Source organism: Mesoplodon mirus (genome assembly GCF_964341445.2).
Source record: "Mesoplodon mirus genome assembly, chromosome: 4".
In the NCBI taxonomy this organism is placed as follows: Eukaryota; Metazoa; Chordata; class Mammalia; order Artiodactyla; family Ziphiidae; genus Mesoplodon; species Mesoplodon mirus.
Window position 1 is genome coordinate 103,310,972 of NC_138979.1, and position 22,280 is coordinate 103,333,251.

At 41.7% G+C, this 22,280-nt stretch overlaps 1 protein-coding gene across 1 annotated transcript in view; it reads left to right on the forward strand.

Moving 5' to 3' along the window:
• Positions 1-22,280, forward strand: part of VPS39 (VPS39 subunit of HOPS complex) — a 54,469-nt gene that overhangs the window by 22,671 nt on the left and 9,518 nt on the right. Inside the window, exons 9-13 of the mRNA XM_082618571.1 lie at positions 4,934-5,054; positions 5,167-5,287; positions 14,964-15,093; positions 19,765-19,907; positions 21,884-22,027. Of these exons, the coding sequence (XP_082474697.1) occupies positions 4,934-5,054; positions 5,167-5,287; positions 14,964-15,093; positions 19,765-19,907; positions 21,884-22,027 (659 nt within the window). The remainder of the gene's footprint in view (positions 1-4,933; positions 5,055-5,166; positions 5,288-14,963; positions 15,094-19,764; positions 19,908-21,883; positions 22,028-22,280) is intronic.

A 22,280-nucleotide genomic window follows, 5' to 3' on the forward strand; every position in this document is an offset into this window, starting at 1 on the left:
TTGATAAAAGCATCATGTTCTCGGGTGGTTATTCAGGTGGTGATTAGAGATGAATAGACCAGAAGGAAGATAAATCAAAAGGACAGTATTTTATAGGGCTCAAGATTATGTATATTCACAAGTTTGCCATGGGTGGGGGTGGTTAAGAGCTTCACAAGAAGCTTCGTGATGTTCTAGGGACCCTTGTTTTTCTTCAGAAGAAGAGGCTTGGTAGACTAGGTGAAGCTGTGCTGGAAGTAGGTTTCTGGTTCCCCAGAACCAGGGGACCCTGTTTTAAGACCTTTGTTAGTTCCCAGCCCCTTTAGCAGTGTTTCGCAAAAACATTTTTGTGCCTTAACACATGGAGGGAGGGAACATTCTTCCTGGGCAGGGTGGAAGAACACCATCTGACAGGAAGAAGCCTAGATTTCTTATAGACTTCGATTATATTTCTGCTCTCCTCTGTACTGCTGCACCCAGGCTCCAGGCATTTTGAAAGGACTCCCCACCCCTGTGCCTTCACCTCTGCTGTTGCCTCTTCCTTTCTTGTCTGCCCAGCAGCGTGCTGCTCACATGACAAGGCCCCCACTCAGTGCCACTTCCTCTCAGAAGTATTCTCTGACGCACAGGCAGAATCAGCCACTTCCCCCTTGGTGCTCCCACTGCCCTTTGAGGTTTCTCTGTCACGCTAGCCACACTGTCCCACTGGAGGCAGTGAGTTGTCTGTCTCCTCTGCTCGTGCAGGAGCCCTGTGGGCTCTGGGCTCACGTCTTGGTCCACTTTGAGAGTGCCTGAAACATCACAGCCTCTTAGTAAACGCTTGCTGATTGATGAATTACTGTCATTGTCCGCCATTCATTACATGCCTGCTGGACACCAGCCAGTCTGCCAAGTTTGAAGAAACAGAGAGATCCAGACCATCTCTGTCATCAAAGACTTGGGGAGACTGAATAAATGATAAGACATGACAACCAAAAGGGTTTCTAGTATAGATTACTTCTTTTATTGAATTAGACCTTATTAAAGTGGGCCAGATTTTAAAAGGACAGAGAAACTTTACATAGTTATACATATTAACATGAAAGAAAATTGTAATCGCTTTTTTTTTTTTTTTTGCGGTACGCGGGCCTCTCACTGTTGTGGCCCCTCCCGCTGCGGAGCACAGGCTCCGGACGCGCAGGCTCAGCGGCCATGGCTCACGGGCCCAGCTGCTCTGCGGCATGTGGGATCTTCCCGGACCGGGGCACGAACCCGTGTCCCCTGCCTCGGCAGGCGGACTCTCAACCACTGCGCCACCAGGGAAGCCCGTAATCGCTTTTTTAAAATGAGGTCAGCATAAAAAAAGAATCCAGTACAAAAAAACATGCTGTTACATTTTATTTTTTGTAAGATGAAAAATATCAACATAATAACAACAATAGCGTTCAAACTGATGAAGGTATTACTGAGTCCTTAGTGTTTCCTCATTTCTGAGTTCCCTTCTGGCTTTGAAATTTTATTGTACTATTCATTTAGAGTATAAATTGTGAATAAAATATGAAAAAATTTTTATCTGAAAATAAATAATGAGGAAAATAAATTTATAGCAAGTTAGTCACACTAAGAAACTATTCTTATAAATATATTCTTTGAGGTTACATTTTTATATGATAATTGTGCCACCTAGTGGTTCATTTTTTACTAATTTAAAAAAAATTCTATTTTAATTGTGGTTAAAAAAACATAACGTAAAACCTATCACCTTAACCATTTTTTCTTTTTTTTTTTACATCTTTATTGGAGTATAATCGCTTTACAATGTTGTGTTAGTTTCTGCTGTATAACAAAGTGAATCAGCTATATGTATACATATATCCCCATATCCCCTCCCTCTTGTGTCTCCCTCCCACCCTCCCTATCCCACACCTCTAGGTGGTCACAAAGCACAGAGCTGATCTCCCTGTGCAATGCGGCTGCTTCCCACTAGCTATCTATTTTACGTTTGGTAGTGTATATATGTCCATGCCACTCTCTCACTTTGTCACAGCTTACCCTTCCCCCTTCCCATGTCATCAAGTCCATTCTCTATGTCTGCGTCTTTATTCCCGTCCTTCCCCTAGGTTCCTCAGAACCATTTTTTTTTTAAGATCCCATATATATGTATTAGCATACAGTATTTGTTTTCCTCTTTCTGACTTCACTCTGTATGACAGACTCTAGGTCCATCCACCTCACTACAAATAACTCAATTTCATTTCCTTTCATGTCTGAGTAATATTCCATCGTATATATGTGCCACATCTTCTTTATATATTCATCTGTCGATGGACACTTACGTTGCTTCCATGTCCTGGCTATTGTAAATAGTGCTGCAATGAACATTGTGGTACATTACTCTTTTTGAATTATGGTTTTCTCAGGGTATATGCCCACTACTGGGATTGCTGGGTGATATGGTAATTCTATTTTTAGTTTTTTAAGGAACCTCCATACTGTTCTCCATAGTGGCTGTATTAATTTACATTCCCACCAACAGTGCAAGAGGGTTCCCTTTTCTCCACACCCTCTCCAGCATTTATTGTTTGTAGACTTTTTGATGATGGCCATTCTGACCAGTGTGAGGTGATACCTCTTTGTGGTTTTGATTTGCGTTTCTCTAATGATTAGTGATGTTGAGCATCCTTTCATGTGTTTGTTGGCAGTCTGTATATCTTCTTTGGAGAAATGTCTATTTATGTCTTCTGCCCATTTTTGGATTGGGTTGTTTGTTTTTTTGATATTGAGCTACATGAGCTGCTTGTATATTTTGGAGATTAATCTTTTGTCAGTTGCTTCGTTTGCAAATATTTTCTCACTTTCTGAGGGTTATTTTTTGTCTTGTTTATGGTTTCCTTTGCTGTGCAGAAGCTTTTGAGTTTCATTAGGTCCCATTTGTTTATTTTTGTTTTTATTTCCATTTCTCTAGGAGGTGGGTCAAAAAGGATCTTGGTATGATTTGTGTCAAAGACTGTTCTTCCTATGTTTTCCTCTAAGAGTTTTATAGTGTCTGGCCTTACATTTATGTCTTTAATCCATTTTGAGCTTATTTTTGTGTATGGTGTTAGGGAGTGTTCTAATTTCATTCTTTTACATGTAGCTGTCCAGTTTTCCCAGCACCACTTATTGAAGAGGCTGTCTTTTCTCCATTGTATATTCTTGCCTCCTTTGTCAAAGATAAGTTGGCCATATGTGCGTGGGTTTATCTCTGGGCTTTCTATCCTGTTCCGTTGATCTATATTTCTGTTTTTGTGCCAGTACCATACTGTCTTGATTACTGTAGCTTTGTAGTATAGTCTGAAATCAGGGAGCCTGATTCCTCCAGCTCCATTTTTCTTTCTCAAGATTGCTTTGGCTATTTGGGGTCTTTTGTGTTTCCATACAAATTGTGAAATTTTTTTGTTCTAGTTCTGTGAAAAATGCCATTGGTAATTTGATAAGAATTGCATTGAATCTGTATATTGCTTTGGGTAGTATAATCATTTTTGCAATGTTGATTCTTCCAATCCAAGAACATGGTATATCTCTCCATCTGTTGGTATCATCTTTAATTTCTTTCATCAGTGTCATATAGTTTTCTTCATACAGGTCTTTTATCTCCTTAGGTAGGTTTATTCCTAGGTGTTTTATTCTTTTTGTTGCAGTGGTAAATGGGAGTGTTTCCTTAATTTCTCCTTCAGATTTTTCATCATTAGTGTATAGGAATGCAAGAGATTTCTGTGCATTAATTTTATATCCTGCTACTTTACCAAATTCATTGATTAGCTCTAGTAGTCTTCTGGTAGCATCTTTAGGATTCTCTATGTATAGTATCATGTCATCTGCAAACAGTGACAGCTTTACTTCTTCTTTTCCAATTTGGATTCCTTTTATTTCTTTTTCTTCTCTGATTGCTGTGGCTAAAACTTCCAAAACTGTTGAATAATAGTGGTGAGAGTGGGCAGCCTTGTTTTGTTCCTGATCTTAGAGGAAATGCTTTCAGTTTTTCACCATTGAGAACGATGTTGGCTGTGGGTTTGTCATCTATGGCCTTTATTATGTTGAGGTAAGTTCCCCCTACACCTCCTTTCTGGAGAGTTTTTATTATAAATGGGTGTTGAATTTTATTGAAAGCTTTTTCTGCATCTGTTGAGATTATCATATGATTTTTTATCCTTCAATTTGACCTTAACCATTTTTAAGTGCACAGTTCAGTAGTGTTATGTATATTCACATTGTCGCGCAGCACATTTCAGAACTTTTTCATCTTGTAAAACTAAAACTCTGTACCTATTAAACAAGAACCCATTTTCCCCTCCCTCAGCACTTGGCACCATTCTACTTTCTATTTTTATGAATTTGACACACTAGTTACCTCATGTAAGAAAATGACTACACTGAGAATGCCATCCAGCTGCCTTCTCTGTGAACCATTGAGCATTAGGTGGAGTTCTGCATCTTTTCGCTGTGAAAATCTCAGGCAGAAATAACATTGGCCAGAAATGTGGATCTCTTTCTCTAGCATAATTCTAGGGAAAAAAAAAAAAAAAGAACTTGCCCTCCTCTTGCCTTTCCTAAGAGAATGAAAGAAGTTATGTAACCTTGTTCTCCCACTGACTCGTTGTTAGGGGAGCTGCAGCTGGCCTTGGTCTGGCCTGGCTTTGTGACGGATGAGACAGGAGCCAGTGATGCTTTCACCCAGCTCTCTCGGGGAAACAGTAGGAGTGGAGTCATGTCCCTCTGAGCAAAGCTGGATGCATCCTTTTTGTGCAGGAGATTTAGCATCACTGAGACAAACATTTTTTTTTCTTTGTGTATCACAGTGTAGGATCCTGGCTTGGTATTTGACTAGTGGACCATTTGGAGATCCAAGTGCAGCTTAGAACTGAGAAGCTGAAACAGTCCATAACCCTAAAGGCTTAGAGCAGAAGCGCAACTCAAGATGTTCTCTCTTGTGCAGAGCACCAGCCTCCCTACATCATTGCAGTGTTGCCTCGATATGTGGAGATCCGGACATTTGAGCCAAGGCTTCTGGTCCAGAGCATTGAATTGCAAAGGCCCCGTTTCATTACCTCAGGAGGGTAAGGAATTTCTTTCTTGACTGTAGCTGCCATATTATTGCAAAGCTTTAAAGTCATCTGTGTTATCATAAAGCCAGCGCTCTTTTGCTAATCCTCTTACTCCTGTCTCCAGATCAAACATTATCTATGTGGCCAGCAACCATTTTGTTTGGAGACTCATTCCAGTCCCCATGGCAACCCAAATCCAACAGCTTCTCCAGGACAAGCAGTTTGAATTGGCTCTGCAGCTTGCAGTAAGTCTTGTTTCTGAGATTTGGGTGTGAGAAATGGGCCTTCCTCATTGTTCTCCAGAGTAGCGGATTTTAGTTTAGATGTTCTTATTTAGTTTGGACTGGAGGAATAAACACAGAGCTGAAAGTCAGGGGGCTTGGATTCAGGATCTGACCCTGCCATAAAATATCTATGTGACTCTAAATGATTTCACTATCTCAGTTTGCTTATCTGTCAAATGTAGAATGAATGCAAATTATACTAATAGTATTTCATAGAATTAATAGGACAGTAAAATAATTTAATAGATATGGTATGGCCTTGAAAAATTAAAGACAATGTTAACATTAAAATAACAGTGATAACTGTCAAGATTACAGTGTGGTTGAATGCAGCAACTACAGGGCCTCTCAAAATCCCTTTCACCAGTAGTCTCCTGGGCTTGGGTAAGCAGACCTTCTTTAAGGTATTCTGAACCCACCTCAGGGTGCTACATTCAGCAGGGCTGCAGTCACAAGACTCACTCTCCTTGAATGGATGGGATGTTACTCGTGGGATGTTAATCACAGCAAAGTACTGACCATACTGTTCTTTCAGTGATGCTCTCATTGCCAAAACACTTCTTGGAGATTGACGTTCAAGTCTTGTTTTATTCTTTTAAACATCCCCAGTGGTGATTATTGTCATCTCTAAGGGGTGGATTTGATTTTATGAAACAACTAAAAGTCATTCCAAGCCTCACTTAGTCATTAAACTGGACAATGCTAATTTGGTAAAAAAGAAGAGATTTTTTGAAGATAATAGTAGGAAAACTTAGTTTTCAGCGTATCTTATAAATTACTTCTGAAAGGAAAACAGTGGGCACAAATTTTGGAATACATATGTTTATAATTCTATATGGTATATACTTTTGAAGAGCAACATTTATTTTGGGTGTATAAGTTCTAGATATAAAACAAAAATCCAGTCTTAGTAGTTAGACACATTTAATATACCATAGATTGTTTCTGTCTTGGGCCATTTAATTTTAGCATCTTACTGTTTTTTTCCCCACTCATCTATTGCTCTAAATTATTTTATTTTCATTTTTAAAATAATGATACCCATGAACCCACCATCCTACCCCCAAAAAATAACGTACATAACCTATATGTCCCTCCCCATCCCATCCCTCTGCCTACCCTCCAGACACAGCCATTATCCTAACTTTGTGTTTATCGTGCCCTTAAAAATTTTTTTGTTTAATCTTTCACATATATTTGTGTGATTGAATATGTATTTAGTTTTTGAACTTTATAAAAAGGGTATTATGTAGCACATAGCTTTTTTTAGTATCTATTTTTCTTAAAAGGAAGGTCTCAGGTCTTTCCAGTGATCTTCCTGCTGCAGGTTGTCTGTTTAATCTTCAGTAGAGAAGATGGAAATGGGTTTCCATTTTCCCTTCTCTTTTCTAGGCTTGTACTTACTAGGTGTTCTGCTCTATGACAAAAGAAGGTTGCTTGATATCATCTTAGCTCTTGAGGAACCTATCTTTTATTTAAATTAATCAGAGAACGTACATGAAACTTTCAGAGGGCAGTTATGTACTAAACTTTGCTTTGGGCTGGAAAAGGCATCCTAAGGTTGGACCTTTTAAGGATAGGTAGGAGCAGGAGCAGGAAACAGGGAGAGTTACAGAGCCCGAGGAAGTTAAGTGAAAACAGGGCTTCCCTGGTGGCGCAATGGTTGAGAATCCACCTGCCAATGTGGAGGACACGGGTTCGTGCCCCGGTCCGGGAGGATCCCACATGCCACAGAGCAACTAGGCCCGTGAGCCGCAACTACTGAGCCTGCGCATCTGGAGCCTGTGCTCCGCAACAAGAGAGGCCGTGATAGTGAGAGGCCTGCGCACCGCGATGAAGAGTGGCCCCTGCTTGCCACAACTAGAGAAAGCCCTCGCACAGAAATGAAGACCCAACACAGCCATAAACAAACAAACAAACAAACTCCTACCCCCAACGTCTAAAAAAAAAGAAGGAAAAACAAGTGTGGAAACAAGTATTTCCAGGATGCTTGGAGCCCATCCTGACTGGCATGTAGGGTGTGGCTTGAATGTCTGGGAATAACCTAGCTAAGGAGGCTGTGCCAGGCTTTGAGAGCCTTTAAAACACCAAGCAGGAGAGCTTAGCCCAAGCATGGCGACATGCTGGTGATGGCCTGGGCTAGGGTGAACGCAGTAGAAGAGGAAAAGAAAAGAGGGAAAACATGGAGAGACCTTTTTTTTTTTTTTAATTGGGGTATAGTTGACATGGAGAGACATTTCGAAGGAAGAAGTTAAATGTGGCAAAGATTGGTTAAAAAGGATATAAGGGGGGAAAAGTTTAAAGGAAGAAGCAGAGATAATAAGTAGTTCTGGGGACTTCCGGGTAAGATGGCGGAAGAGTAAGACGCGGAGATCACCTTCCTCCCCACGGATACACCAGAAATACAGCTACACATGGAACAACTCCTACAGAACACCTACTGAACGCTGGCAGAAGACCCCAGACCTCCCAAAAGGCAAGAAACTCCCCACATACCTGGGTAGGGCAAAGCGGAGAGATCCCCACACAGAGGATCGGTGCCGAGCGGCACTCACCAGCCCGAGAGGCTTGTCTGCTCGCCCGCCGGGGCGCGCAGCGCTGGAAGCTGAGGCTCGGGCTTCGGTCAGAGCGCAGAGAGAGGACTGGGGCTGGCGGCGAGAACTCAGCGTGAAGGGGGCTAATGTGCCACAGCTAGCCGGCAGGGAGTCCGGGAAAACTCTGGAGCTGCCGAAGAGGCAAGAGACTTTTTCTTCCCTCTTGGTTTCCTGGTGCACGAGGAGAGGGGATTAAGAGCGCTGCTTAAAGGGGCTCCACAGACGGGCGCGAGTCGCGACTGAAAGCGCGGAGCCCAGTGACGGGCGTGGGACGCTGGGGCTGCTGCTGCTGCCGCCAAGAAGCCTGTGTGCGAGCGCAGGTCACTGCCCACACCGCCCTTCCGGGAGCCTGTGCAGCCCGCCACTGCCGGGGTCCCGGGATCCAGGGGCGGCTTCCCTGGGAGAACGCACGGTGCGCCTCGGGCTGGTGCAACGTCACGCCGACCTCTGCCGCTGCAGGCTCGCCCCGCACTCCATGCCCCGCCCTCCCGCCCGGCCTGAGTGAGCAAGAGTCCCCGAAGCGGCTGCTCCTTTAATCCTGTCCTGCCTGAGCGAAGAACAGACGCCCTCCGGCGACCTACACGCAGAGGCGGGGCCAAATCCAAAGCTGAGACCCAGGAGCTGTGAGAACAAAGAAGGGAAAGGGAAACCTCTCCCAGCAGCCTCAGAAGCAGCGGATTAAAGCTCCACAATCAACTTGATGTACCCTGCATCTGTGGAATACATGAATAGACAACACATCATCCCAAATTGAGGAGCCCGGAGTCAGTGCTGTGCCTCTGAGGTGGGAGAGCCAACTTCAGGACACTGGTCCACAAGAGACCTCCCAGCTCCACATAATATCAAACGGCAAAAATCTTCCAGAGATCTCCATCTCAACACCAGCACCCAGCTTCACTCAACGACCAGCAAGCTACAGTGCTGGACACCCTATGCCAAACAACTAGCAAGACAGGAACACAACGCCACCCATTACCAGAGAGGTGGCCTAAAATCATAAAAAGTCCGCAGACACCCCAAAACACACCACCAGACGTGGACCTGCTCACCAGAAAGACAAGATCCAGCCTCATCCACCAGAACACAGGCACTAGTCCCCTCCACCAGGAAGCCTACACAACCCACTAAACCAACCTTAGCCACTGGCGACAGACACCAAAAACAACGGGAACTACGAACCGGCAGCCTGCAAAAAGGAGACCCCAAACACAGTAACATAAGCAAAATGAGAAGACAGAAAAACACACAGCAGGAGAAGGAACAAGATAAAAACCCACCAGACCTAACAAATGAAGAGGTAATAGGCAGTCTACCTGAAAAAGAATTCAGAATAATGATGGTAAAGATGATCCAAGATTCTATTTCCCAGATCCAAAATCTTGGAAATAGAATAGACAAAATGCAAGAAACAGTTAACAAGGACCTAGAAGAACTAAAGATGAATCAAGCATCGATTAAAAACACAATACATGAAATAAAAAATACTCTAGACGGGATCAATAGCAGAATAACTGAGGCAGAAGAACGGATAAGTGAGGTGGAAGATAAAATAGTGGAAATAACTGCTGCAGAGCAAAATAAAGAAAAAAGAATGAAAAGAACAGAGGACAGTCTCAGAGACCTCTGGGACAACATTAAACGCACCAACATTCGAATTATAGGGGTTCCAGAAGAAGAAGAGAAAAAGAAAGGGACTGAGAAAATATTTGAAGAGATTATAGTTGAAAACTTCCCTAATATGGGAAAGGAAATAGTTAATCAAGTCCAGGAGGCACAGAGAGTCCCATACAGAATAAATCCAAGGAGAAATATGCCAAGACACATATTAATCAAACTGTCAAAAATTAAACACAAAGAAATCATATTGAAAGCAGCAAGGCAAAAACAACAAATAACACACAAGGGAATCCCCATCAGGATAACAGCTGATCTCTCAGCAGAAACTCTACAAGCCAGAAGGGAGTGGCAGGACATAATTAAAGTGATGAAAGAGAAAAACCTGCAACCAAGATTACTCTACCCAGCAAGGATCTCATTCAGATTTGATGGAGAAATTAAAACGTTTACAGACAAGCAAAAGCTGAGAGAGTTCAGCACCACCAAACCAGCTTTACAACAAATGCTAAAGGAACGTCTCTAGGCAAGAAACACAACAGAAGGAAAAGACCTACAATAACGAACGCAAAACAATTAAGAAAATGGGAATAGGAACATACATATCGATAATTACCTTAAATGTAAATGGACTAAATGCTCCCACCAAAAGACACAGATTGGCTGAATGGATACAAAAACAAGACCCAGATATATGCTGTATACAAGAGACCCACTTCAGACCTAGAGACACATACAGACTGAAAGTAAGGGGATGGAAAAAGATATTCCATGCAAACGGAAACCAAAAGAAAGCTGGAGTAGCAATTCTCATATCAGACAAAATAGACTTTAAAATAAAGACTACTAGAAGAGACAAAGAAGGACACTACATAATGATCAAGGGATCGATCCAAGAAGAAGATATAACAATTGTAAATATTTATGCATCAAACATAGGAGCACCTCAATACATAAGGCAAATACTAACAGCCATAAAAGGAGAAATCGACAGTAACACAATTATAGTAGGGGACTTTAACACCCCACTTTCACCAATGGACAGATCATCCAAAATGAAAATAAATAAGGAAACACAAGCTTTAAATGATACATTAAACAAGATGGACTTAATTGATATTTATAGGACATTCCACCCAAAAACAACAGAATACACATTTTTCTCAAGTGCTCATGGAACATTCTCCAGGATAGATCATATCTTGGGTCACAAATCAAGCCTTGGTAAATTTAAGAAAATTGAAATTGTATCAAGTATCTTTTCTGACCACAATGCTATGAGACTAGATATCAATTACAGGAAAAGAGCTGTAAAAAATACCAACACATGGAGGCTAAACAATACACTACTTAATAACGAAGTGATCACTGAAGAAATCAAAGGGGAAATTAAAAAATACCTAGAAACAAATGACAATGGAGACACGACGACCCCAAACCTATGGGATGCAGCAAAAGCAGTTCTAAGAGGGAAGTTTATAGCAATACAATCCCACCTTAAGAAACAGGAAACATCTCGAATAAACAACCTAACCTTGCACCTAAAGCAATTAGAGGAAGAAGAACAAAAACATCCCAAAGTTAGCCGAAGGAAAGAAATCATAAAAATCAGATCAGAAATAAATGAAAAAGAAATGAAGGAAACGATAGCAAAGATAAATAAAACTAAAAGCTGGTTCTTTGAGAAGATAAACAAAATTGATAAACCATTAGCCAGACTCATCAAGAAAAGAAGGGAGAAGACTCAAATCAATAGAATTAGAAATGAAAAAGGAGAAGTAACAACTGACACTGCAGAAATACAAAAGATCATGAGAGATTACTATAAGCAACTCTATGCCCATAAAATGGACAACCTGGAAGAAATGGACAAATTCTTAGAAATGCACAACCTGCCAAGACTGACTCAGGAAGAAATAGAAAATATGAATAGACCAATCACAAGCACTGAAATTGAAACTGTGATTAAAAATCTTCCAACAAACAAAAGCCCAGGACCAGATGGCTTCACAGGCGAATTCTATCAAACATTTAGAGAAGAGCTAACACCCATCCTTCTCAAACTCTTCCAAACAATATCAGAGGAAGGAACACTCCCAAACTCATTCTACGAGGCCACCATCACCTTGATACCAAAACCAGGCAAGGATGTCACAAAGAAAGAAAACTACAGGCCAATATCACTGATGAACATAGATGCAAAAATCCTCAACAAAATACTAGCAAACAGAATCCAACAGCACATTAAAAGGATCATACACCATGATCAAGTGGGGTTTATTCCAGGAATGCAAGGATTCTTCAATATACGCAAATCAATCAATGTGATACACCATATTAACAAGTTGAAGGAGAAAAACCATATGATCATCTCAATAGATGCAGAGAAAGCTTTCGACAAAATTCAACACCCATTTATGATAAAAACCCTGCAGAAAGTAGGCATAGAGGGAACTTTCCTCAACATAATAAAGGCCATATATGACAAACCCACAGCCAACATTGTCCTCAATGGTGAAAAACTGAAACCATTTCCTCTAAGATCAGGAACAAGACAAGGCTGCCCACTCTCACCACTCTTATTCAACATAGTTTTGGAAGTTTTAGCCACAGCAATCAGAGAAGAAAAGGAAATAAAAGGAATCCAAATCGGAAAAGAAGAAGTAAAGCTGTCACTGTTTGCAGATGACATGATACTATACATAGAGAATCCTAAAGATGCTACCAAAAAACTACTAGAGCTAATCAATGAATTTGGTAAAGTAGCAGGATACAAAATTAATGCACAGAAATCTCTGGCATTCCTGTACACTAATGATGAAAAATCTGAAAATGAAATCAAGAAAACACTCCCATTTACCATTGCAACAAAAAGAATAAAATATCTAGGAATAAACCTACCTAAGGAGACAAAAGACCTGTATGCAGAAAATTATAAGACACTGATGAAAGAAATTAAAGATGATACAAATAGATGGAGAGATATACCATGCTCCTGGATTGGAAGAATCAATATTGTGAAAATGACTCTACTACCCAAAGCAATCTACAGATTCAATGCAATCCCTATCAAACTACTACTGGCATTTTTCACAGAACTAGAACAAAAAATTTCAAAATTTGTTTGGAAAAACAAAAGACCCCGAATAGCCAAAGCAATCTTGAGAACGAAAAACGGAGCTGGAGGAATCAGGCTCCCTGACTTCAGACTATACTACAAAGCTACAGTAATCAAGACAGTGTGGTACTGGCATAAAAACAGAAAGATAGATCAGTGGATCAGGATAGAAAGCCCAGAGATAAACCCACGCACATATGGCCAACTTATCTTTGATAAAGGAGGCAGGAATGTACAGTGGAGAAAGGACAGCCTCTTCAATAAGTGGTGCTGGGAAAACTGGACAGGGACATGTAAAAGTTTGAGATTAGATCATTCCCTAACACCATACACAAAAATAAGCTCAAAATGGATTAAAGACTTAAATGTAAGGCCAGAAACTATCAAACTCTTAGAGGAAAACATAGGTAGAACACTCTATGACATAAATCACAGCAAGATCCTTTTGGACCCACCTCCTAGAGAAATGGAAATAAAAACAAAGATAAACAAATGGGACCTAATGAAACTTCAAAGCTTTTGCACAGCAAAGGAAACCATAAACAAGACCAAAAGACAACCCTCAGAATGGGAGAAAATATTTGCAAATGAAGCAACTGACAAAGGATTAATCTCCAAAATTTATAAACAGCTCATGCAGCTCAATAGCAAAAAAACAAACAACCCAATCCAAAAATGGGCAGAAGACTTAAATAGGCATTTCTCCAAAGAAGATATACAGACTGCCAACAAACACATGAAAGAATGCTCAACATCATTAATCATTAGAGAAATGCAAATCAAAACTACAATGAGATATCATCTCACACCAGTCAGAATGGCCATCATCAAGAAATCTAGAAACAATAAATGCTGGAGAGGGTGTGGAGAAAAGGGAACACTCTTGCACTGTTGGTGGGAATGTGAATTGGTACAGCCACTATGGAGAACGGTATGGAGGTTCCTTAAAAAACTACAAATAGAACTACCATATGACCCAGCAATCCCACTACTGGGCATATACCCTGAGAAAACCATAATTCAAAAAGAGACATGTACCAAAATGTTCATCGCAGCTCTATTCACAATAGCCCGGAGCTGGAAACAACCTAAGTGTCCATCATCGGATGAATGGATAAAGAAGATGTGGCACATATATACAATGGAATATTACTCAGCCATAAAAACAAATGAAACTGAGCTATTTGTAATGAGGTGGATAGACCTAGAGTCTGTCATACAGAGTGAAGTAAGTCAGAAAGAGAAAGACAAATACCGTATGCTAACACATATATACGGAATTTAAAAAAAAAAAATGTCATGAAGAACCTAGGGGTAAAACGGGAATAAAGACACAGACCTACTTGAGAATGGACTTGAGGATATGGGGAGGGGGAAGGGTAAGCTGTGACAAAGGGAAAGAGAGGCATGGACATATGTACACTACCAAACATAGGGTAGATAGATAGTGGGAAGCAGCCGCAGAGCACAGGGAGATCAGCTCGGTGCTTTGTGACCGCCTGGAGGGGTGGGATGGGGAGGGTGGGAGGGAGGGAGATGCATGAGGGAAGGGATGTGGGAACAGATGTATATGTATGACTGATTCACTTTGTTATAAAGTAGAAACTAATAAAAAGAAAAAAAAAATAAGTAGTTCTATTTATTTGGCTTTTACTGTGAACAGACCTTTCCCAACTGTGTCAGCTGTGTTAAGCATCTTTCATTCCTTGAGCAGGCCATGTTCTCTCTGTCATTTTAGGGCCCTGCGCACACATGCTGTCCTCTTGGCCTGGAATCCCCTCCCGTCTGTCACCTGCCAGCCTCGCCTGGCCAACTTCAGCTCATCCTTTGTGTCTCAGTTTACATTCCTCCTGGGATCCTTCCTGGACCCACTGCTCACACTAGACTGAATACCCTACCCACATGCTTCTATCATCACTCACCATGTTTTGTTTTGATTTTTTGTTTTTAAATGAAACTCTAGACTTTATTCAGATTTCACCAAGTTTTTCCAGTAATGTCCCTTTTTCTGTTCCAGGTTCAAATCCAGAAATCACATTGTATTTAGCTGTCATGCATTCTTAGTGTCCTCTGATCTGTGGCAGTTTCTTAATCTTTCCTTGTTTTTCATGACCCTGACAGTTTTCAGGAGTACTGGTCAGGTATTTTGTAGAAACCCTATTGTATTTTAATTGCATAGTGACTTATGATTAGAATGTAAGGGCAGTCTGTGAGGGCATAGCATGTTTCAGGGTATTGTCTGTTACCTGGTGTATACTGAATAAATATTTGTTGAGTGAGTGAGCTCCTACCTATTATATTCTCTTATCAGGAAATGAAAGATGATTCCGACAGTGAAAAACAGCAACAGATCCATCACATCAAGAACTTGTATGCCTTCAACCTCTTCTGCCAGAAGCGTTTTGATGAGTCCATGCAGGTCTTTGCTAAACTTGGCACAGGTAACAAGTGGGTATGGCCTAGGGATAAGGAACTAAATCAAGGGAGGGGGAACTGGAAAGGATGGGGAGAAATGACACCAGACTTCTGAGAATGGGGAAAGTTTACGCTCATCTAAATTGATCCTCGTACCTAACAGGATCCTGTGGGTGGCCACGTGGCTACATATTTACAGTCCTGATCTTATGACTCTGGTCTCACCTACATATACAGACTTCCAGTTTTCCGGGATGCTTTGCCCTTGCCATTAGAGGAAGGTAGCAGAAAGTCATTCAAGTCAACACATGTGTGTTTGATCATCTAGTGGTTATTGACTGCTGTTCTAGACAAAAGTCACTGGCCTGAACTTAGTAGGATTCAACAGTAGGTCATTTTTTAAAAATTTATTAATTTAATTAATTTATTTTTGGCTGTGTTGTGTCTTCGTTGATGTACGCGGGCTTTTCTCTAGCTGTGGTGAGCGGGGGCTACTCTTCGTTGCGGTGCATGGGCTTCTCACTGCAGTGACTTCTCTTGTTCAGAGCTCGGGCTCTAGGCACGTAGGCTCAGTAGTTGTGGCACACAGGCTTAGTTGCTCTGCAGTTTGTGGGATCTTCCCAGACCAGGGATCGAGTCCGTGTCCCCTGCATTGGCGGCCAGATTCTTAACCACTGCACCACCAGGGAAGTCCCACCTGTAGGTCATTTTTAAGAGCCACGTAGGGCAGTGCTGCAAATCCCTTTCTTTTCTCAGTGTCCTAAAAGCTCTCTAGACACTAGAGCATTGTGATGAGGAGCAGGTACTTTGGAGTCAGACTGCCTGACCTCAGGCAGACTGGACTCTCTCTGCTTCAGTTTTCTCCTCTGCAAAACGGAGAATAATACTACTCACCTCACAGTGTGGCAGTGAAGATTTTATCAAGTGCTTAGAACAGGAAAGTGCTTAGAACAGTGTGTGGTACTTAATAAATGCCAGGTAAGTGTTTGCTGTTATTATTATTAAATTTTTCATTTGGGTATATTCCATTTTTTGCTTAATTTAGATCAATCTATATATACTTGGCTTGACTCTCTATCTCCTCTTTTTTCCTCCTCTTTGTTTACCTTTTTTCCATCTTCCCTTGACCTTGGCCGGCAATAAACTGTGGTAACCCCCTGTATCAGTTAAGGTTCTTGGTTGTGAGCAGTAAAGACCAGTTCTGGAGAATTCAAACAGTATCTGGTTAAATTAAGCATGGCTTATTGGAATATTAACGGAATGGCAGGTGGAGGAGCCTACCAAATGAATGGGGAACCAGGCTTGGGAATAGTAGGAACCAAGGTTGCTCTGGAGGGCCTCCCAGCAGGAAATAGGAAGCTGGACAGTAATCCCTTTGTAGCCAGGACAGCCGAGGCAGCCCTCCACTGGCACGGCCACTTCCTCAGTTGTTACTACCACCGCCTCCCCTGTTGTTGCATCCTCAATAAATGTTGCCCCCATCCGCTTGTATTAGCTGTCTAATGCCATGTAGCAAACTATCCCAAAAGTTAGTGACTTAAAATACCAACTCATCTGTTATCTCTCTTGGTATCTGTTGGTTAGGAATTTGGGAAGTGCTCAGCTGGGCAGTTCTTGCTTGGGGTCTCTCATGTGGTTGCAGTTTTGTACTGGATGGGCTACCTTTGTCTGAAGTCTTGACAGGGCTAGAGGATCTACTTCCAAGGTGGCTCACTCTCATAGTTCACATGTTGGTGCTGCTTATGGGCTGCAGGCCTCAGTTCCTGTCCAGGTGGGTATCTCCATAGGGTTGCTTGAGTGTCCTCATGCAGAGAGACTGGCTTTTCCTGGAGTGAGTGATCCAGGAGGCCTAGGTGAAAGCCTCAGTGCCTTTTATGATGGTCACTTCTCCTGTATTCTATTGATATACAAGGGCTTTCCAAGTTCAAGGCAAGGGAACACAGACCCCACCTCATGATGGAGGAGTATCAGCATTACATAAAAGAAGCATGTAGGACTGGATATATGTTGATGTGTGCCATACTGCTTGTCATCCTTGAATCACTTTCTCAAGATCAAAGGGATCTGATTGGCCAGGATTAGTCATGGTCTCCCTCCTTCTGACTGTCCTAGGGGTGGGAAAGGAGGTTGTGGCTATACTCTGCTTCTAAAGGCAAAGATAGTTGCCTGAACTATTCTCCCACCAAGACTACACATGGTCTGGAAGAAGGAGCTCACCAAAATGAAATAGTTTGCTCTTAAGAAGGAGGATGGAAGCTGAGTACCCTGAAATTGATAAATATTTACCATCCTTCCTTTGAATGAACTCAGTTGGGGCATTTGTTTTCAGTATGCCACCAGCTCTTTGGGAAGACACTGGAATAATAAGATAAAACTGCTGTAACAACTTGACCCTTCTTCCATGTACCAACAATACTTGAACTTTAAAATCAATCCTAATGAAGCTACTACTTTTTTTTTTTTTTTTTTTTTTTTTTTTTTGCGGTACGCTGGCCTCTCACTGCAGAGGCCTCTCCTGTCGCAGAGCATGGGCTCCGGACGCGCAAGCCCAGCGGCCATGGCTCACGGGCCTAGCCGCTCCGCGGTATGTGGGATCTTCCTGGTACGGGGCACGAACCCGCGTCTCCTGCATCAGCAGGCGGACTCTCAACCACTGCACCACCAGGGAAGCCCGAAGCTACTACTTTTTAACTTGTTCACTCCACAAATATATACTGAGCTCTTAAGAGAGTGCAGTGCATTGTGCTGGGCCCCAAGCAACAGTAATCAGACAGGATTTCTGCTTTCAAAGAGCAGTCTAGTAGGGAAGATAAGGCACGAGTGGACCCTTACCAGCAGCAGGAGGTATGTGCTGGTGGTGATGTGGTCTGGGGGTGGCTGGCTATTGACTGGGCCTTTGGGGCCTTTTGGGCAGCATCTCCATTGACTGACTTCAATCTAAGGACTGGTCCTTAGGTCCTATAGTGGATATTCTTAGTATATTCAGAGATCATCAGACCACTAGTGACAGATTGACCCTGACACATGAGACTGATATATTAATAGAATGTCCCTTTATTTGCTTACAGTAGGGAGGCTAGATCCCTTACAATGGCCAGAATATTCATGTGGCACCCAGGGTGCCCTTTTTTATATGTATCGAGGTACAGGCATTTTTGCTATAATTCCTTGAATGTGGTCCTGCAGAACCTTATGTTCTATAACAAATATGAAAAATAACAGGACTTAAGGGGCAAATAAGATTGGAGCAGACCTCTCAAATCCTAGGCAGCTTTGTAACTAGAACACTAATAAAAATAACTGTCCTACTAAAATGAAATTCCCACTGTTTTTGGTACCCATCATGAGAGTCCTTTGCTATCTTAAACTCTGGGGCTGTGCTTTCTCTTTTGAGATAAGATCTTTGAGAACATTTGCTTCTAATAGTTTCATCAAAGTAAAAAATCTGATCCTGGGTGCAGACTTCTTTATGAGACCTCCAAAACAATTAATGGGGAGGAAACATCTTTGCTTCATTTTTACTCTCATCTTCCCCAGATAGCTTAACTTAGTAGAAAGTATAGTGGTTTTTGAAGCTACTAATCAGCCATTACTTGCACTAAAAGAGGGTACTTTTATAGGATTTTCAGCTCTTTTCTTTAGATCTTCCTGTATAAGTTAAGGTTTCTCATTAATTGTAAGAAAGCTTGCCCCTGGTCACTTCAAAACATTAACAAGCTGGGGAAAATTGCATACCAACCAAAACAACTTTTGCCTCGTACCTACACCGTTCTCCCACTTATCAGCTGCACATGAGCCAATTCAGATTTAAAAATCTATCACACATAGTATAATACCCTCTAGGTCCATCCATGTTGTTGCCAATGGCAAATTTCATTCCTTTTTATGACTAACATTCCATCGTGTGCATATATATATATGCCACATCTTCTTTACCCATTCATGTATCGATGGACACTTAGGTTGCTTCCATGTCTTGGCAAAAATAATGCTGCAGTAAACATTAGCGTGCATATATTTTTTTGAATTATTGTTTTTATTTTCTTTGGATAAATACCCAGAAGTGGAATTGTTAGATTGTATGGTAGTTCTATTTTTAATTTTTTGAAGAACCTCCATACTGTTTTCCCTAGTAGCTGCACCAATTTACATTCCCACCAACAGTGCATAAGGGTTCCCTTTTCTCCACGTTCTTACCAACACTTGTTATTTCTTGTCTTTTTGGTAATAGCCATTCTTTTTTTTTTTTTTTTGGATGCGTTGGGTCTTCGTTGCTGTGCGCTGGCTTTCTGTAGTTGCGGTGAGCAGGGGCTACTCTTCGTTGCAGTGCGCGGGCTTCTCATTGCGGTGACTTCTCTTGTTGTGGAGCACAGGCTCTAGGCACGTGGGCTTCAGTAGTTGTGGCACGCAGGCTTCAGTAGTTATGGCTCGCGGGCTGTAGAGCGCAGGCTCAGTAGTTGTGGTGCACGGGCTTAGTTGCTCCTCGGCATGTGGGATCTTCCCGGACCAGGGCTCGAACCGATGTCCCCTGCATTGGCAGGTGGATTCTTAACCACTGCACCACCAGGGAAGCCCCAAGAGTCATTCCTTTTAAAAAGTCAATCTGGAACTTATATTGCTGTAGAACTAGTCTTGTTTTAGTTTGTCCATAAATTGCTGTGTTCCTTTCTGGGGAATCATGTTTACCTTCCATGTAGATCCTACACATGTGATGGGCCTGTACCCAGACCTGCTACCCACAGACTACAGGAAGCAGCTACAGTATCCTAACCCGCTGCCTGTGCTCTCTGGGGCTGAGTTGGAGAAGGCTCACTTAGCTCTGATTGACTACCTGACACAGGTAGGTATATACAGAAGTATATGGAAGAGTTTACCTGGAAGTTCCAGTACCTGCTTCTCTATGGCGGGGAACTGGGGGCCTTCTGTAATGCCACAGGTATTCCATAAATGAACACTATTGAAGTGTGTGTGGGGGCACATTTTTTTCTGCTTCATCTCCCTGCTTAACAATAGTATTGAGCTCTTTTTTGCCAAATCCTGATACCAGGAAACACATTCAGTTCATGGTAAATTCACACTAAGCTATTATAGGAACTAAAAAGAGAAAAGTTTAGTTGATAGAAAAGAATACATTTTTTTAAAACAAACTTTTTGGGAACATATATACTTTCGGAAAAAAATATATGCTCTATGCAGCAAACTTGGAAAACACAGAAAAGTATAAAACAAAAATAAAAATCACCTATAGCTCTACCACCCAGAGAAAATTAACTAACATTTTAGTGTTGTCCTTCCAGACTTTTATTTGTACCTGTGAATAATTTTTGTTTATTTATATATTGGTTTACTTATTACAAATGGATATCAAGCTATATATTATTTTATAGCTTACTTTTAAAACATTTAGGCACATATTAGGAAAGTCCTTCCCTGTCATTAAATATTCTTCTATAACATGTTTTATTTTAGGGGGAGTATTTAGATTTAAATTATTTTCAATTTAATGTTATGGGCAGATAAGTGAAATTTTCATGTCAGCACTAAAACTAATGTCTCCATTGAAGCCTCTGAACCCTACATTTCTGTGCACCCACTCAGAGTCAGAGAACTCACTAAATTTATTTATTTATTTAAATTTATTTAAATATTTGTTTAAATTATTTATTTATTTATTTCCTGTGCACCCACTCAGAGTCAGAGAACTTACTAAATTTTTTCCCAAAAGTGTTCTGCTGACCTTTGTAAGGGGTCCTCTGGATGGGCATGAAAAGTATTGCTAGGAAAATTGTAAGCCAGCTTCCCATCATCTGCTTCTGGGTCAGTGGGTGTCCCACAGGTCCAGTCAGGCATCCATTGCCTTGGCATTTCCTTGACATTGGACTCCAGGGGTGGCTGGCAGCCCGCAAGGAGCACAGAAACTTGCCTCTGTCTGCATACTGCACATCCCATGAGCCACGTGAAAAATGGTTCCCGGGGCTGAAAGCCTCCCAAGCGTGTGGAATTACAGAAAACCCTCTATTTTCAACATCTTAGCTTTAGGGGACTCCAAGCATACATTTTTCCCTGGCCTTCTCCACTGAGCTTGGAATATGTGGAGATAACTGACATGAGCATTGTGCCAGAGAGTTGGTAGAACAAATTAGACCATGGGCGTGTCAGACATAAAATGGTACAAACTGGATGATTCCGTTTATATAAAGTTCGAGAACAGGGGAAAAGTAATCTCTAGTGATAGAAATCAGATCAGTAGAGGGTGGGTGAGATTCTTTGGGAAGAGCACAAGGGAACTTTCAGGGGTAAAAGAAATGTTTCATTTTTTGATTGGGATGGTGGTTACATGCATGTATATATCTGTCAAAACGCATCTGATAGTATACTTTTGAGGGATACATTTTATTGTATATAACATACCTCAATAAAGTTGATTTAAAAAAAGAAAAGAACACAGGCTTTGGAATCAGACCCTAATTTGAAATATGCCTCTGCCACTTAGGAGGTATCTAATATCTGTGCCTTAGGTTCTTCACTTATAAAATGGGACTAATATTACCTGCATTTGTTTTAGGTTTACAATAAGATAATATATAAAGTGCTTGGCATAGTGCCTGGTCTGTAGTAAATACTCAGTAGATAATTGTCTTTGTGTCTGGTGATTTGGTGGTCATCTATTTTGATCCCTGATAAAAATTGAATGCTAATGTGGGATCAGGGTGGGTAAGTGTGAGCTGATTTAGACGTATTTGGAATTGCCTAGTAGCTCGGGTGATAAAGAAAGATTTAGTCCTGGCCTTGACCCCGCATTTTTGGCCTTGGCAGAAACGAAGCCAATTGGTCAAGAAGCTGAATGACTCTGATCACCAGTCTAGCACCTCCCCGCTCATGGAAGGCACTCCTACCATCAAATCCAAGAAGAAGCTGCTGCAAATCATTGACACCACCCTGCTCAAGTGCTACCTCCATGTGAGTTCTCCAGCACTCGGGTCCCCACAGTCCCCTACTCTGGGGTCCCTGCCCCTGGTAAGAGTGAAGCCTTTGATGACAGGAACCAGCTACTCTTGGCCTGACGTCTGTGAGCTTCTTGGAATTGAGGGGATACGGCGAGATGTTGACCCAGAATCTTACAGTGGGCTGGTCTTCTCTGCTAAGATGGGGGTTAGTGCTACGAGGTGAACAGGGACAGTATTTCCCCAAAGAAAATTTCCCCTTTCTTTAC